This window comes from Microtus pennsylvanicus, chromosome 5 (genome assembly GCF_037038515.1).
Source record: "Microtus pennsylvanicus isolate mMicPen1 chromosome 5, mMicPen1.hap1, whole genome shotgun sequence".
Lineage (NCBI taxonomy): Eukaryota > Metazoa > Chordata > Mammalia > Rodentia > Cricetidae > Microtus > Microtus pennsylvanicus.
In genome coordinates this window covers 122,053,527-122,068,886 of record NC_134583.1, presented here as the reverse complement: position 1 = coordinate 122,068,886, position 15,360 = coordinate 122,053,527, and the positions used below count along the sequence as shown (strand labels likewise).

Below are 15,360 nucleotides of genomic sequence, written 5' to 3'. Positions count from 1 at the left end.
CCTGGCACGTAGCACCAGCCAGCACACCCCAGAAGTAATCCGTGCTTTGGGCAGGAGGACATGACCTTCTCCTACTGTGGGGTTTCAGTGCCTGGCAGTTACCAAGTGTACTGGCTGGGTGTTTCATTGGACTGGGGTAAGTGGGGCTCCAGCTAAGGTGTCAGCACCATGTTGATAATGGTTTGCTGGATGTTAGAAGAGAAGAGAGAAGAAAATAGAGGAAAGAAAAAGAAAAGAAAAACTCAGTAGAATAAGAGAAAGGGAGGAAATTTGAATGACTCCTGAGTACTGCAACCCTAAGGATAGATCTGAAGAGACACCAGGCCTTTTCCTTAAGTGCCTGGTTCTTCAGTGACCCATTTTCATATTACGGCTTAGAAATATTATCATATAAGTCAATATACTGTCGTAGAAGATTATCACGGTTTTTCTGTACTCTTGATTTATTTATCCCTTGCCGACTGACCTTGAAAGAAAGGAATAGAATCTCTCTGGTGCTAACGGCAGGGGTCCAATCGAGACAGTTCTGCCTAGAAATGGATCTCAGGCAAGCTCATCTCCCTTTAGTTTGTGCCTTAGTGTCTCCACATGAAATAAAGGATCAGGAGTCTTAACTGTGTCAAATGATCAACAACAACAACGAACAGTAACGATCACGCTTACTAAAAGCAGGTACAGCCAGGGAGGAAGTGCCACGCACCGTGACACTGGGACTGGAGAATGGGATGCGTCTAAAGGTCTGTCCCACTCCCCCAGCCAGCTGCCCTCCTGGAGGAGTTACCTTCACAAACTGCACATCGCTGAGGATGTGCACCGAGTAGTCAGGTGTGTAGAGGTTGTTGCTGCTGCTGTACAGCTGTGTGTTGCTCCCGCCAAAGTCACTGCGCTCTCGGTTCGGAGACTCGGAGCGATTCAAGCCGCTGCAGCGAGAAGGGGACCGGTTTACTGCAGATGGTGAGGAAGAGGGGGGGCGGGCGAGAGAAGAGAAGAGGAAGGATGAGAGGAAGGAGGAAGAGAGAAAGAGGTGCTGTTTACAGAGGTCCCACGCACTACCAGGCAGTGGTGGCATTGCGAGGACAGGGACCCACACCCCACTAGAGCCCAGGGAAGGAGTGGCTTGTTGGTATCGCCTCCTGGGAGGCACAACCTGACCCAGGGAGGAAGCCAAAGTGCTTGCTTTCCCTAGATGGTGGGCAGAGGTGGGATGCTGTCTTGGCTCAACTTCAAGTTAGGTGCAGGACGACCCCCAAATACACAAGGATAGCGCTATGTACATGGTGCACAATAGAGACCCCTCTATTGGGGCTAGGCACTGCACACAGTGCAATAACAAACCCTTTTAGAAAGACCAGGGTCTTCTGTCACCACCATGGCCATATTTTAGTAGCGCTAACTTGGGTCTGCCTCAACAGTGGCAGGTCCTGGACCAAGAGTGTAAAGAGAGGTCCACAAGCCATAAGGGTAAATGCTTAAAAGTTGTATTGCATGTTAACACGCAGTTACATTGTTTTGTCCTTGCCTCTCACAGCTGTTTATAACAACCTGCAAGGCAGGGTTCAACTCCTTGAGTTTTGTGGCAGGAATAGGGCTGTGTGGGGTGAGCCATGCTCTGGTCTTAGGACTTCTGGATTCAGTATCTTTCAGGGATGGTTAGTTGTGCAGCTCTAGGACTCTGCATGTTTGAGATGTGTAGCAGGACCTAACTCCCTTCGACTCCATGAAGGTCTTGCCTCATACAGAGACGCAGCACTGAGGAGAGCCACAGTGGTCCTTGAAAATGTGGGTCATGTAAAGGCTCATTCTGGTATAAATGGAGCCCGGAATAATCCACAGACTTTCTGCCAAAGGCACGAATGTCTCCATAGCTTCTTTGACTATGCCATTTGGACAGTGAGCTATCTCTCCTAGGACCAAGAGGGATGAGGAAGCTGAATGTGACCGTAAGCATTGTCTCAGCCATGGGACAACCCTACTGAGAGGACACAAAGCCCTTCTCATCCCTCTGTTTCCCTAGCGATGCCATTCCGCACACCTTCCCCAGAGCCCAAAGAGGCTGTAGGCGTCTCAGGACTCAGTTGTACTTCAGAGAGCTCAAGTGAAGACTCAAAATTTTCAAAGATTTTTTTTTTCTCAGAGCGAAACTTAGTGATTTAATTCTGCCCCCTGAGATGATGCTTGTGTCAGTCAGGATGTCTGATCAGCACCTACTGGAATGAGTCACAGAGCTGGGCCATTAGTGTATTTGCCAAGTCATCGCAGCTCGGCAAACCACATAGCGAACCTATTAAAATAAATATAGATCGGACACTTTCTAGAACCACAATAATCCCTGCTTTTGTATGACTATAGAACTGAGGATCTCACTTTTATCTCAGTTATCTCTGCAAATGCCATTTACTTGTGATTTGCCATTTGATTCCCCCAAGAAACTTGGGAATCAGCCTTGGGACTCCCCTGCTCACTAAGGACCACACTGAGACCTGCCATTGGCCTCTAACCCAAACAATCCTCTGCTCTCTCTCTCTCTAGTCAGGGACAGTTGCCAGCACCGTTGCTTGGGTCACAATCTGGTCTCCTCACTTCTAACCTCAAACAGCAGGTTTCCATCTATGGGGTGCATTCCAAGACTCCTATAGGTATTTAAAACTCTAGTTGTACAAACCCAATTTATATGCTGTGTTTCCCTACATACATATGATAAACTTTAAATTATAAATAAGAGATCATCTACCACTATGCATTAGCTAATAAAACAGAATAATAATACACACAAAAATAAAAGTTGTTTATACACTATGAATTCCCTATTTCCTAAATATTTCAATTTAATAATTTATGGATCTTGATTATCATCAGCGACTGAAATCATAAAAAAAGGAAGTCTGGATAAAAGGAGACCACTGAGATCCATTTCCATAATCCATTTCTGATTCTATCTGAATAAACTCAGACTGCTTGCTGATCCCCACTTTCCTGACTGATTTCCTCTTGGGCTACCTTCTCCTCTCTTGGCCTCTGGCCTCCTTGGTGTCCTCAACCACATAGGTGTCTCTCACTGAGAAGACACCAGTCCCTTGGTTCCCAGCCCAGCCTGCCGAGGTTGCTTCCTTCTCAATCCCTAGCTGTCACTGAAGAGGCTTACTTCTCTGAAGACCTCATCTGGGCACCCTGAGAAGCTCCTCCACGTTCACTGTGGCTATCCCTTTCCTGTCCTTCAAAAAGCACTTTCACAAAAATTACACATTCTTTAGATCTGCCTAACTCAACATTTAGCGAGAGTAGAGACCTGCCCTTTCCTGGTCATCAGTACCCAACAGAGCCTGACCAGGACAGGTACTCAATATAAATGCAGAGTGGAGAAATATGACCTCGCAGTCCTCGAAACGGTTTTAATTTAGAATCTAAATTCTGTATAAAAAAGAGGTTTTAGAGCTCCCAAATGGTCTTGGAGTCCCCAAGCCTTTTTTTCTGTAAATTATAGTCATCTGGAAAACTCCTCTAAGAAGCTACGGTTGGTAGTAGGGCACCAGAAACACACCCAGAAGGAGTTAAATCCAAGAAGCCTCAGGCCTTGGTCAGCAGCTTAGGGGAGAGGCCAAGGACACCAGGACTCTACCTGTCTGTTTACAGGCGGTCTTGGAGTCAGTCCCCTGGAAGTTGCCTATTCACGGGTGTGGGTGGACCAGACTCTCCAGAGCCACTAGGGCCAACAAGACAGTGACGGAGGATACAGTGACACTCCAGTGACTGCGGATTATAAGACTGTGGTCTTGGTCCCTAAAGCGATGAGTTCTGGCTGGGCTAAGTCTATCCGTAGCTATTCAGCGCGGCAGCTGACAGCCAGAGCTCCGTCCTCTGGGGCAGTTGTGGGGGTAACAGGTAGTCTTGCAGGAGGGTAGCTTCTTTGGCATACGATCAGGGTCTGGAAAGTTGAACCCTGACTCAGTGGGTCTTGGCTTCCACTCAGTTTAGGCACAAGTCGGGGGAGAAGATGTGAATCCTACCTGTGACTTCAGCTACCCTGAGGCAGTATTGCGGCATTTTCTGTTTTTTTCCTGGCCAGACAGGGGTCTCACAGCCCAAAGTTTCTGCCCCGAATCCTTATCTCAGGCCATGTTTCTATATATATTTGAAAAGAATGACAAGGAAACAGAACCTATCTTATCTATTGAACTTTTCCCATCTGCAGAAGCGTCTGCCTGAATCACCTCCGTGCCTTGTTGGCAATAGAGGCGACCACCACATCCTGGTTCCCCAGAAACTCTCACCATACATGAGCATCTAGGGTCAGGAGTTACCCTACTTTCTCTCAGGGACTTACAGGTCAAGCACAGTTACATACTTTGTTGTTGTGTTGAAGGAGGGACATATTTTTAATTTTTAAAAAGTAAATGCACCATTGGATTTTTTTTTATAAAATCCCAAAGATTTTCAAACACCAACAGATACAATTGTCTCGTAAAAGGAATTTTTAAGGGAAAAAGAAGAACCCTCATTTTGTGACAAAGAAAGTCCCAGTTCAACTGAACGTTGTGTAAGATGGATGTTCCAGTGTCCCCGAGCCTGACATTCCTCAATAGGTAGGATGCTGATGACTCGGCATTTTGGTAATTGTGCACACACACACACTCTGAGGCTTCAGAGCCAGGGGAATGGAAATGGAAATGCTTTTAATAAAGAAAGAGAAGAAATCAGTAACAGACGAGTGTCCCAGCAGCATGGCAAACTAGTTCAAGTTGTCTAATTCCCCGTGGCATTTCCTAAGAGCACAGAGGCACAGCTTGGGGGACGAAACAATGCAGGAAATCCTGAGTACAGTGTGAGGGGGTCGGAAAGCGGCAGATCAAACAGCGGCACTGAATACTGCCCAGCACAGGGCACCACCAGGAGGCGGCCAAGTGGCCAGCACGCCTTTGGCCTGCTTGTGGTATTATACCACAGCTGGCTCCGGGGCGACTGGGTGGAAGGGGCACCGTTTTCTACTCCGCACCACTAACTGCTCTGGAAGATTGTGGCAGACCACCGTCCTGCAGCCAGTGTGTGGCCACCCTGCAAGAGCCGTCTGTCCTAGCTAGCGGTTTAGAGTGCCCAAGGCTGGGTGGAAAGATATTGCTATAAAACTGGGGGAGGATGGGAGGTGGAGAAGAAGGTTTTCCAGAGTAACTGCTGCTGCTGGACAGAACCCCTTCACTCTGCACTAATATTTGGGCTTGAAGACTGCCACTCGGTTCTGGGACTGGTGCTTCACGCGTACCTACTTTTACTTAGGGAGCCTTCACAACCCTATTCAGGGAGCAAAACTCAAAATTCACAAGTATGATGCTTGACTCCCCTTGGGAGCATGAAGATTTGGAGAGTAGACGGGCTCTGGGCCTCCCTGTCGACATCTTTTGGATCATCCTAGAAGGTTGAGGGGGAACAGCTTCCTTTGGTCACGGTTACTACCACAGGCCATCTGTGTTTCCCAAATTGGATGGGGGGGGTGGGCTGGGGTTTAATTACATAGGCTTATAAGAGCACAAACTAAGATTATTAAAATTCATCATCCTTTGGTAGTTTTCTAACATCAGACAACCAAATGCCAAGAGCCAGCCCTCAGTCAAGCCCCATGCGAACTCTGCAAGTCAGCCCCAGTTACGATCCCAGATGAACTTGCTCACGTTTCAAGGAGCTTTAATGGTTCCCAAATGTTCACTACACCAGCGCCAACCCCAAGGAATAGTTCCACTTGCCACATTGTACAAAGCCAAAAGATTATTTTTAGGGACTCCTTGTATATTCTGGGAGAAGACGCCATCATCTTTGATCTCAAAGAACATTACAGACAGACCATTGAAGCCTCAGCTGTGACTTCTCCCCTTTCTCCGTGTTCTTGTGGACTTGGGAGGATTGCCACGGGAAAGCCAATATTATCTCCACCAGGAGAAGGATGAAGGAATGAATTTGGTGGGAGGGAGTGATAACTGCAGTGGGGCCAATGAGAAGCTCCATTTTTAAACAAAAGCACCTGCGAAGTTAGCTAATTGCAGTGTATTCTGGAGGTGATCCATGGACCACTAAGCCCTCCTTACTCCAAACTCAAAGAAATGCCCTATGGAGAATGATCTGCAATCACATGCTCAATATTTTTGAAATATTTGGTACAAGGACTCTTGGACTCAGTCCAGTGCGAGCACCATATTCATTAACATGGCTAATGAAAACACACTGAAGTCCTCTAGGGGGCGCAAAATGCCCACATGTGGAGATGCAGTATCTGTCCCAGGCAAGAGAAAGCAGAATTCAGGGACCTGGATGCCTTGTCCCTCTACCTACTTACTACACATACAAGACTGACCAAATGGCTTAATTTGTGTGTCTCTGTTTCCCTATAATAATTTCTACCCACCTCCCAAAGTGGCTGTGGGGAGTAAAATAAAATGATGATTTCTTTTTAGAAATCTCCTGACTTTTAAAATTTACTTTTATGTGTACAAGTGTTTTGCTTGCACGTATATATGTGCACCACAAAGAATGTCTGGTACCAATGGAGACCAGAAGAGGGCACTGGATCCCCAGTACCTGGAGTTACAGAGGGTTGTGAACTGCCATGTGGGTACTGGAAATTCAATCTAGGTCCTCTGCAAGAGCAGCAAGTGCTCTTAACCTTTGACCTCCCTTTCCAGTGCTCTGATTTCTTTTTAAACTTGTTAATTTCTAGGGCTGATCTTTTTCCCTATGAAAGACAGGTTAAGGCTTACTTAACAAGTATACAAGTTCCTATTTCTTGAGCAGAAATCAAGACTGGGACCAGAAGGAACCCAAGACTTCTTGAGAGAAAAGTCCTAGGCTTGCCACAAAACTCCCAGACTTCTTTGCTAAAATGGGTCAGAAATAAGAGTGACAGAGGTCATGTTGTTGTGAAGGGTACTGAGACGTCACCCCGTTATTGTGGAGGCTAATGGTTGTCTAAGGACAGAGACCAGCAGTAAGAATGGAGGACCATGCAAAAGGTGAAGATGTTGGCTACTTGCTTTCTCGTGCTGCATCTATGACTGGTCCTCCCTGCAGAGCTGAACCAAGACTGGGAAAAGGATAGCCTCATTCTCAACTCGTTTACTGGTGGTTTCCTGTTGGACTGAACATCCATAGTCATGGAGAATGGGGAGAAGGTTGAAAGAGCTCTCTGGGGCACACATCAGCCAGATGTGCAGGAGATGTTCTGCCTCTGGTGGGAGAAGGGCTACACAGAGATCAAGACTGTTTATTCTCTGACTTTGGGTTACACGAAGTTTCTCATAATAAATATTGGTGAACTACCCACTATCCTTTACGCTGGGAAATTACAACTTACTGGGTTGTCTGTCTAGTTGAGGCTTAATTAAAAAGAAAAATATATGCCTACTTTGATTCTTCTGATTTAAAATCTCGTAAAAATTTGCACCCCTCCCCCCCACCGTTTCCGTAGCACAGTCACAATGCACTCTTGGCATTCTCCAAGATTTGAAGGTTCATGATGTGGTCATTTCTAATTTTGCTGGCATGTGGGGTTAGACCACGTAGCTGGTGTGGATACCAGATTGGCGTCTCCCATCGACTGTTCTAGCCTGTAACTGTTGGGAAGGCATGAACTCTCACAAAAGAAGAACTTCATTTCTTAGTGGAAAATTACCATCCACAGAGAGGGAAAACTTTGGTGAAATTTGAGAAGGTGGTTAACTTGTCTTGAACAGATAAACATGGGAACCAGATGGGAAAATGCGATTTGGGAGAGAAGTTAAAATAACTATGTTTGAAGTTGTAAATATGGAATCTGAGGTCTCAGGGTATGGTCTTTCCAATGCAGAAGGTCAACTGACCAGACATAACTGGGTTTTGGATCATGGAGGATATGGTGGGTGTGGATAGGGAGCCACAGAAGAAGAAACCACAGGAAACTGGACTTTTTAGCCGCAGGAAATTGTAGCTAATACATTCCCGCTCTGGTTCTTACTTCATGGTACTAAGAGACCAACTCTAGAGATACAAAGGATAGAAACACAGCTATTTAATCATTCAGGTTTACTGTACCCAACTCAGTCACTGGGTTACTGAGCACTCTATTAGGCTTCACTTGATTAAAAAGAAAGTCATCAAACTGTATTTCATTAACACGAGGAGTTAAATGTAACAAAAGCTACGCGGGCATTTTTACATACAGTAGCCTTTGTGTAGGGGAAGCCCCCCTCCACTCACAACACCTTTGCATGAGCAGAACCACAGGAAATGCAGCTATCCCTCAGTAGATTGCTAGGAAGAGGGGGATGGGCTAGCAGCTTAGCTAACTACATGGTAGAAAAAGAGGTGGTAGGGATGTAGGACAGCGTTCCATCATTTCCTCCTATGTTTCTCCTTCTGTACTTTTTATCCCTCCATTCTGCAGAGTCAAATTATGTGGAAGAACCCACACTAGTCCACACCGCAACCATTATTCCATGCACATACACAAATATATCCTGGCAGGAAAATTCCTAATTGATACTACTGGACCAGCCTGCTATGCAAATGAGTGTTATCTGTGCGATGTGCTATGCTTTAGTCATTGGAGTCCCCGTGGGCAGAGCCCAGCTCTCATGTAGGACAGGGAGGGAGATCAGATGCCTCCTGCTAACCCCACTGGATCTACAGAGACCCGAGATACTCATGCATGTTTACCTGGGGAGCCTGCCAGAGAGTCCCCTCTGCTGAAGGCGAAGGTACGAGACACAGAGACGGGCACTAAAGAGTCGGGGGGGCCAAGGACATGTGAGTAGCAAAGGGGAAGATAAACACAAAAGCAGAGAGACAAAGAGCAAAATGGGTGAGACAGTCTGTCCCTGGTTCTTCACAATACCACATTTCTTGGCAAAAAGTAAACCTTGCTTCAGAAAGCACAGGAATTGTGTGTTTACGAAGTCACCCTCCAGAGAGACAAAATAAAATGAACTGAAGGTCCCCTGAAAGGATGCAATAATCTCAGTGGGACTCACAGATGCCAGTGACTGGCACAGCCAGTGCCCTTGGAGGGAACACGTAAGCAGCTTTTTCTCTGAGTGCCCACCTCCAGGAAATCTGCCAGAGCCCAGCACGGTCCCCTGACCTCCGCTCTCCCAGTTGTCTCATGTAGCCTGCTCATACAGGGGAGCCCTTGGGCAGACATTCAGAGGTCAGGAAGCCAGGTGCATGCTCTTGGGAGGGCATCCGCTAGGAGGTTAGATCCCGCCTGGGCTACGGGGTGACACTATATTATATGGCACAGTGCTGGTGAGGACCCGGGCATGGCTAGAGGCTGCGGGCAAAGGCTGAGCAGGATTCTAGTAGTTCAACTGTGAGTCAGCTTTATGGATCAGATCACAGTTACTTCCTAGAAATCACAAGCATTCCGAAGCACCTCTCTCTTCTTCTCTCTTCTCCTCCCTTCTCTCTTTCCCCAGAGGCAGAAATGGTGGCAGCCATCACTCGGGCCTCGGTGGAGCAGACTGTACAGGGCTCCAATTCTTCCCACCTATTAATCCTGATGCACTGCTCTACACAGGATGTCTGTCTGTCTTAGCTGGCTGTTCTCAGAATCCCTTCCCAGGACCCAAGTGAAGCTGATCTGCAGGCACACTGAAAACAGGCGGCTTCTGCAGCTTTCTCTTCTGTACCACAGATTTGATCTGAAATTACCTATCCATGCAGGCCAAAAGGCGGGGATTTTTGTTTGCTTGTTGTTTAACCTATCTGATAACCACTAGTTCCGTCACAGGATGTTAACGAGTGTTTGGACAGGCCTCTGTTCTGAGACACACTAGAATGAGAGAGCCCTATTCTCCAGTTCTTTCTAAATTAATGTCCACTCTGCTAAGCAGGCCTGTTCTCCCCACTGCCTACCTCTGTGTGCTCCTGTTCTACCTGAGCTCTTGTGAGGCTCCTCTAGAAAACCGGGCTCCCTCACCATGGGTTCCTGGGGTTCCTGGCAACCAACATCAAGGCAAGGAATCGAGTGTGAGCCTGGCCCGATGGCATGCCTTTAATTCCAGCATTCAGGAGACAGAGGCACACAGATCTTTGTGAGTTTTGATCTCCATAGTAAGTTCTAGGCTAGTCAGGCTACATAGAAGAGGGGTGGTGGTGGGCAGAGTGTGGATTGGGCTCCCTCTGCTCCACTCAGAAACACCCGGGAGAATTCTTCGTAACTTCAAGTTCAACTCTGAGGCACAGGTCACAGGTGTCCCTACAAATGCATCAGCTCACTTCCACCTCAATGACTGAGTAAGGCTGAGTAAGGGTCTTGTAGGAGTTTCCTCCCTGATGTTCTTGGTCAGTAAAAAGTGGAGCTGGGTGCCCCTGAGCCTTGACTTCAGCACCAACTTAGGGAACACCCATGGGGCATGGGTGAACTTTGCAGTTAGTCTGTACTTCACTCAGGAGGAAGAACTTGATGGAGGATGGACAGAAGCTCTTTCCCCTACTGGCCAATGATGTTTATCTTTCTTGAATAAATATGGATAAGGCTCAGAAGCATGGGAAAGGAAAGAGAATTTAATGCTTCCCTTTGATTAGTTAATTGAATACAAAATATAATGACTCATGTACATGAAGATGCCGTGATAAAGCCCATTATTTTGTACATTGACTTAAAAAAATTAATAAAATAGCCGAGTGGTGGTGGCACATGCCTTTAATCCCAGCACTCAGGAGGCAGAGGCAGGTGGATCTCTGCGAGTTCGAGGCCAGCCTGGTCTACAAAGTGACTTCCAGGACAGCTACGGCTGTTACACAGAGAAACTCTGTCTTGAAAAACCAAAAATGATAATAAGAATAAAAAATAAAATAAAATATGCATAAAAAGGCAACTATTGCAAGCTTACTCTTTTTTCACTGATAAAGTGAAGGATTCTTGACAGAACTAGACTCAGAGGAGGCCAGATAACACCTTCTTACTCAAAACTGTTTTTACATTTATTGGCATTTATTTGTGTGTATGTGGGTGGGTGGTGTGCCACAACATGTGGGCAAAAGTCAGGGATTTTTCAATGAGGGCTCTGGGGACCAAACTCAGCCACCAGACTTAGTGGCAGGTGTCTCTCCCGGCTGAGCTGTCCTGCTGGCCCTCTTTGAAAGAAAAATCATATGACGTAGGGGAGGGGAGAGGGGCGGGGAGACTTATGAAGCTCTCTCTTGATTTTCTCAGGGCTCTTTTTGAAGAACTGGAACAGAGTCAGCATTTCCAGGTGACATCTTAGGGTGCTAGAACAGCCTCTACTGTGTCACATGAGCACCTCCTTTCCTGGTCCTGGGAACTGTCTGTCATCTGTTCACCTCTCTATACTGAGCCCTGGTATCTCTTTTTGTCAACTGTGCTTGACAGTCATTGGCTGACATAAATACCATACTACATCAGTTTTTCCTTCCTTCCTTCCTTCCTTCCTTCCTTCCTTCCTTCCTTTTTTTTTTTAAACAGATCTCCTTATACAAGTTCTATGTCCCTGGGGAGAGCAAATACTTAAGACTTCATTTCAGCCATCTGGTGGGCTAGGAATTAAAATGACACAGTAAGCTATTCTATCATTTCCATACAGCAATTGCATTGCGAAACATGGATCTAAACTCTATCCATTGTGCTGTGAGAACTAGTCAGGACACAGGAGTGGCCCTGTCTAGGTAAGTCATCAGCTGGCTGGGTGATACGGAACAAATTGCTTCTCTACCTCTTCTTATTAAAAACTTAATTAATAAACTTTTTTATTTACCTGTTTTTGTGGTGCTGGGATTTGAACTCAGGGCACTGCCCATGCTAGACAACTACTTGACCACTGCTCTATATGCCTAGCCCTGTTTTTCATTTTGAAGTGACATCTACCTTGCTCTGTTCTTGGGATATCAAGCTCCAAAGTCCTCTGATAAATTTCAATATATGACACTATTGGAAATCTCTTTTATGATGAAAGGAAATATCCCATTTGATATTAAAGTGGCCACCACAGTGCAAAATTTAACCAATGAATTTAAAGGAAATCTAGAGAAAATTCTTGCTGGATCACATTTACATCACAATAGAAGCCATGCCTTCTACCCACAAACACACCAACTCTGCACAGAAAACAGCAAGAAGGTACAGCACAGAAGGGCAGATCAAGCCAGCCATCAGCCCTGTGCCAGCCCCCACCCCCGGGCAGCATGCAGGGCCAGCTGGCAGCCACCTCCTCCCCAACCGGAGAGGTTGCAAGCAAGGAAAGAGCAGTAGCTAAGTAGCAGATTGCACCAGCCTTAGTTTACAACGCGGAATGCCACAGCCACGTTCCCTGAGGACAAACATTGAGGACAAAATCCCAGCATTCCAGGTAAAGGCCAGGGATGAATGATCACTGCAGGGAAGGGAAGACTGAGCCATCGCCAGAGCACACAGATCCGCTGCATGCATTTCTTAGCAGGTGGCAACTCATGGTGCTGGCAACCACAGCACACACCTACCCTCCTCTACTTCCTTTTATCACTTGGGTGTGAACAGAGAAGCCACAGCTCACATTCCAGCCACACACCACTTAAGCCTCCATGCTCTGTGGGTACCTGGTGGGAGGCCCTGTTCCTGGCAGAGTATTGCAAAGAGGCTGCCAGCACTTGTGTTAGCCCCGCCCATGTTCAAATAGCTTGGCTCAGGGTCCTAAAGTGGGCTGAGGCAGGGCCATGATGGGGAAGACCAGGAAGGGGTTTGAGAGATACATACGAAAGACAGAGGATCCGGCCAGACTTCCAACCTTCCGCACGTCATTATCTAAGGACAGAAGGATGCAGTGGGGTTCAGAAGTAATTCAAAAAACATAACTTCTTATGGGAATCTCCACTTCCACTCCACCCCAGGACCAATTAACCCTGCGGAAATCAGGCAATCAAACAGGGGGGTAGGGGAGAGGGGTAAAAAGTGAAACCACTTGTCTTTTCATACTGAAGAATACATTCTCCACCCCAACGCTTGCTACGTGATTGCTTTTTCCTCTCCCAACTCAATTTTCTTCCTCTTACTTAAAAAACTAAACAAAACCTGACTAGAAAGTTATTTTTATGTTCATCTGGCATGAAGGAAACCAGATCCAAGGAAGTTAAACAGCTTATTCGGAGGGTCTTTAACAGGAGTCAGAAGAGCCAACGGCTTGAGCCTAGATTTTTCTTGGTGATCCTCACTGAAGCAGTAATAAACTCTGATAAACCCTGATAAACTCAGGCTTGGGGACTGGAATACCTGAGCAAGCCGAGGTCATGATGGCAGGAACGCCGTAGTAGGTAAAGGCTCCGTTCTCAAAGCGAAGGCCTTCCTTGCCAACCTCCACTTCCACTTTACCCTGGAGAAAGAGTGCGGAGGCTGTGAGGGGCACGTCCAGGGTTCGTTTCCGCTCACACCCCATGTGCTTTTCTGTGTGTGACAAGAAGACCCCCATTCTCACAGGGCAGCATTCATCCCCCTGATTTACAGGACAGGACCTCCCGCCTGAGAAGCCCTTTGCAGCGAACTCGCTGCTGTCAATCCTGGGGTAGCAAGCACCTGGGCACCAAGAACCACGCTTTCCGGACACACGGTCTTTCCGGAACACAGGTCTAAAGCACCAGCTAAGCAGGAGCCCTGTGAACAGCTTCACTGACTTGGTCCCGATGAGACCATTTCCAAGCCTGGATGAGACAGAATCTGATCTTGTTGAACTCATCGTTGGCGACAGTGACAATCAGTAGGAGAGTGTACAGCCACATCCACACATTTGATACTGTTGTGTGCACCGTGTGGACGCTCTCTGTCAGCCCCGCGGCTTCACAGAATATGTAATGTTTTTATGTCTCTTTGACAGATGCATTGATTCAGGCTCAGAGAGGTTAATTGGCTTGGCCAAGGTTTGTTAGCAATTGGAAACGATGACATTTTAAAGGCAAATCTTTTTAATTCCTGAGCCTGCCTACCTTTTTTCCACGTTTTGTTCCCTTCAGCGTTCTATTTGAAATTTTTTTGTTAAACATAAGAAGGCTTGCATGTGTCCTTGCATTATAATAAGATATATTGTTATATAAACAACACATACACACACACACTAGAACAGGATCCATCTCCATTTCTCACAGTGAAGAACGTGGCCCCACATTTTGGGGAAGAACAATCACCTTATTGAGGTTATTTGGAATGATATATATAACACAAACCACGATTCTGGAAGGACAGACTGAAGTGGACTGTAACAAACAGGCTATTTCTAACTTAATGAGATCTTCACTGAGATCTTAAACCCATCACTACTGGGAAGAGACATGGAGCCAGTGACAGGGCTTACGGTGGGGACCAAGACAGGGCACAGCTGTGCTCTTGCCAAGTGGTTCTGCATAACCCAAACCCAGTATGTAGATCAAACTTTCCTAAAACCCAGAGCTATCCTCCTGCCTCTGCTTCTTGAGTGCTGGAATTACAGGCCTGTGAAACCATGCCCAGCTTTGATACCTACTTAAGATAGGCCTGATCAGATATCCAGGGCAGCGAGTATCTTTATGAATGTCCTGGGGAAGTGTGATTTCTTTCATGCAGTCATTGCCTCCCTTCCTGGCCCTCTTCAGAGAGAGATGTTTCAGGGGACCACAAAGAGTGAAGCACAGTGAATGAATGTGCTCCACGTGCTCCAGGAGGCAGAGCGAGGACCAGCATGGACACCAGAGAAGCTGAGATTCAGGCCAACTGATACCCAAGCAGATCCCTGGAAATATCAGAATTCCACAGGGCTCTTTCTGTTCAGAAGCAGAAAGCCGGACTGAATATACACACCCCTCACTGACTCACAAACATGCCTGAGTGCTCAGATGAAAGACCACCAAAGAAACTATGACTCCCAAGATACCATTCTTTCATGCCCGTGGCCTACCTGTGTGTAATGCAGGATACCTACCTCATTGGCACCACTCCCTAGGCAGCTTGCATTGAGAGGGGACAGCCACAGTCATTCCCCTTTACCCTGTAGATCTTTGGAAGTTCCCTGACCTTGCACCCACCTGTAAAAGCAACACAAAATAGTCCACGGGGCGGCTGCGCTGGTAGAGGTAATGTTCTGGGGCTTTCTTATTTCTCTCGTCAAACTTCAGCTCCTGGATCACGTTGGGATGCTTCAGTAGCCGGAGCAGGATCTTCTCCGAAAGGTAGAGAGACTTAAAGGGCTCCACTTCTAGAAGGCAGCAGGAGTTGGTGGTAGATGTCAGTGCTTCTACACCTCCCCCATTCCAGCAGCAAACGCTGGGAGGAGGCAAGTGCAGCACCTGGGGCTTCATCTAGAACAAGCACCCTAAGGAGGTCAGGCTTCTGCAAATTCCTTGGATTGAGGAATTTCAGTCCCCAGTGTGTACCCTGGAGCCTTCTGG

The 15,360-nt window shown here is 46.9% G+C and overlaps 1 protein-coding gene across 2 annotated transcripts in view; it reads right to left on the bottom strand.

The window, feature by feature from the left end:
- The window catches only part of Cnnm1 (cyclin and CBS domain divalent metal cation transport mediator 1), a 58,506-nt gene that overhangs the window by 14,794 nt on the left and 28,352 nt on the right, over positions 1-15,360 (bottom strand). Inside the window, exons 4-8 of one of the 2 annotated variants that reach the window (XM_075974134.1) lie at positions 14,998-15,167; positions 13,220-13,319; positions 12,707-12,754; positions 8,674-8,736; positions 782-945 (exon numbers count right to left, since the gene is read on the bottom strand). In XM_075974134.1, coding sequence (XP_075830249.1) covers positions 782-945; positions 8,674-8,736; positions 12,707-12,754; positions 13,220-13,319; positions 14,998-15,167 — 545 coding nt within the window. The remainder of the gene's footprint in view (positions 1-781; positions 946-8,673; positions 8,737-12,706; positions 12,755-13,219; positions 13,320-14,997; positions 15,168-15,360) is intronic. The other variant, XM_075974135.1, reaches the window with a different exon arrangement.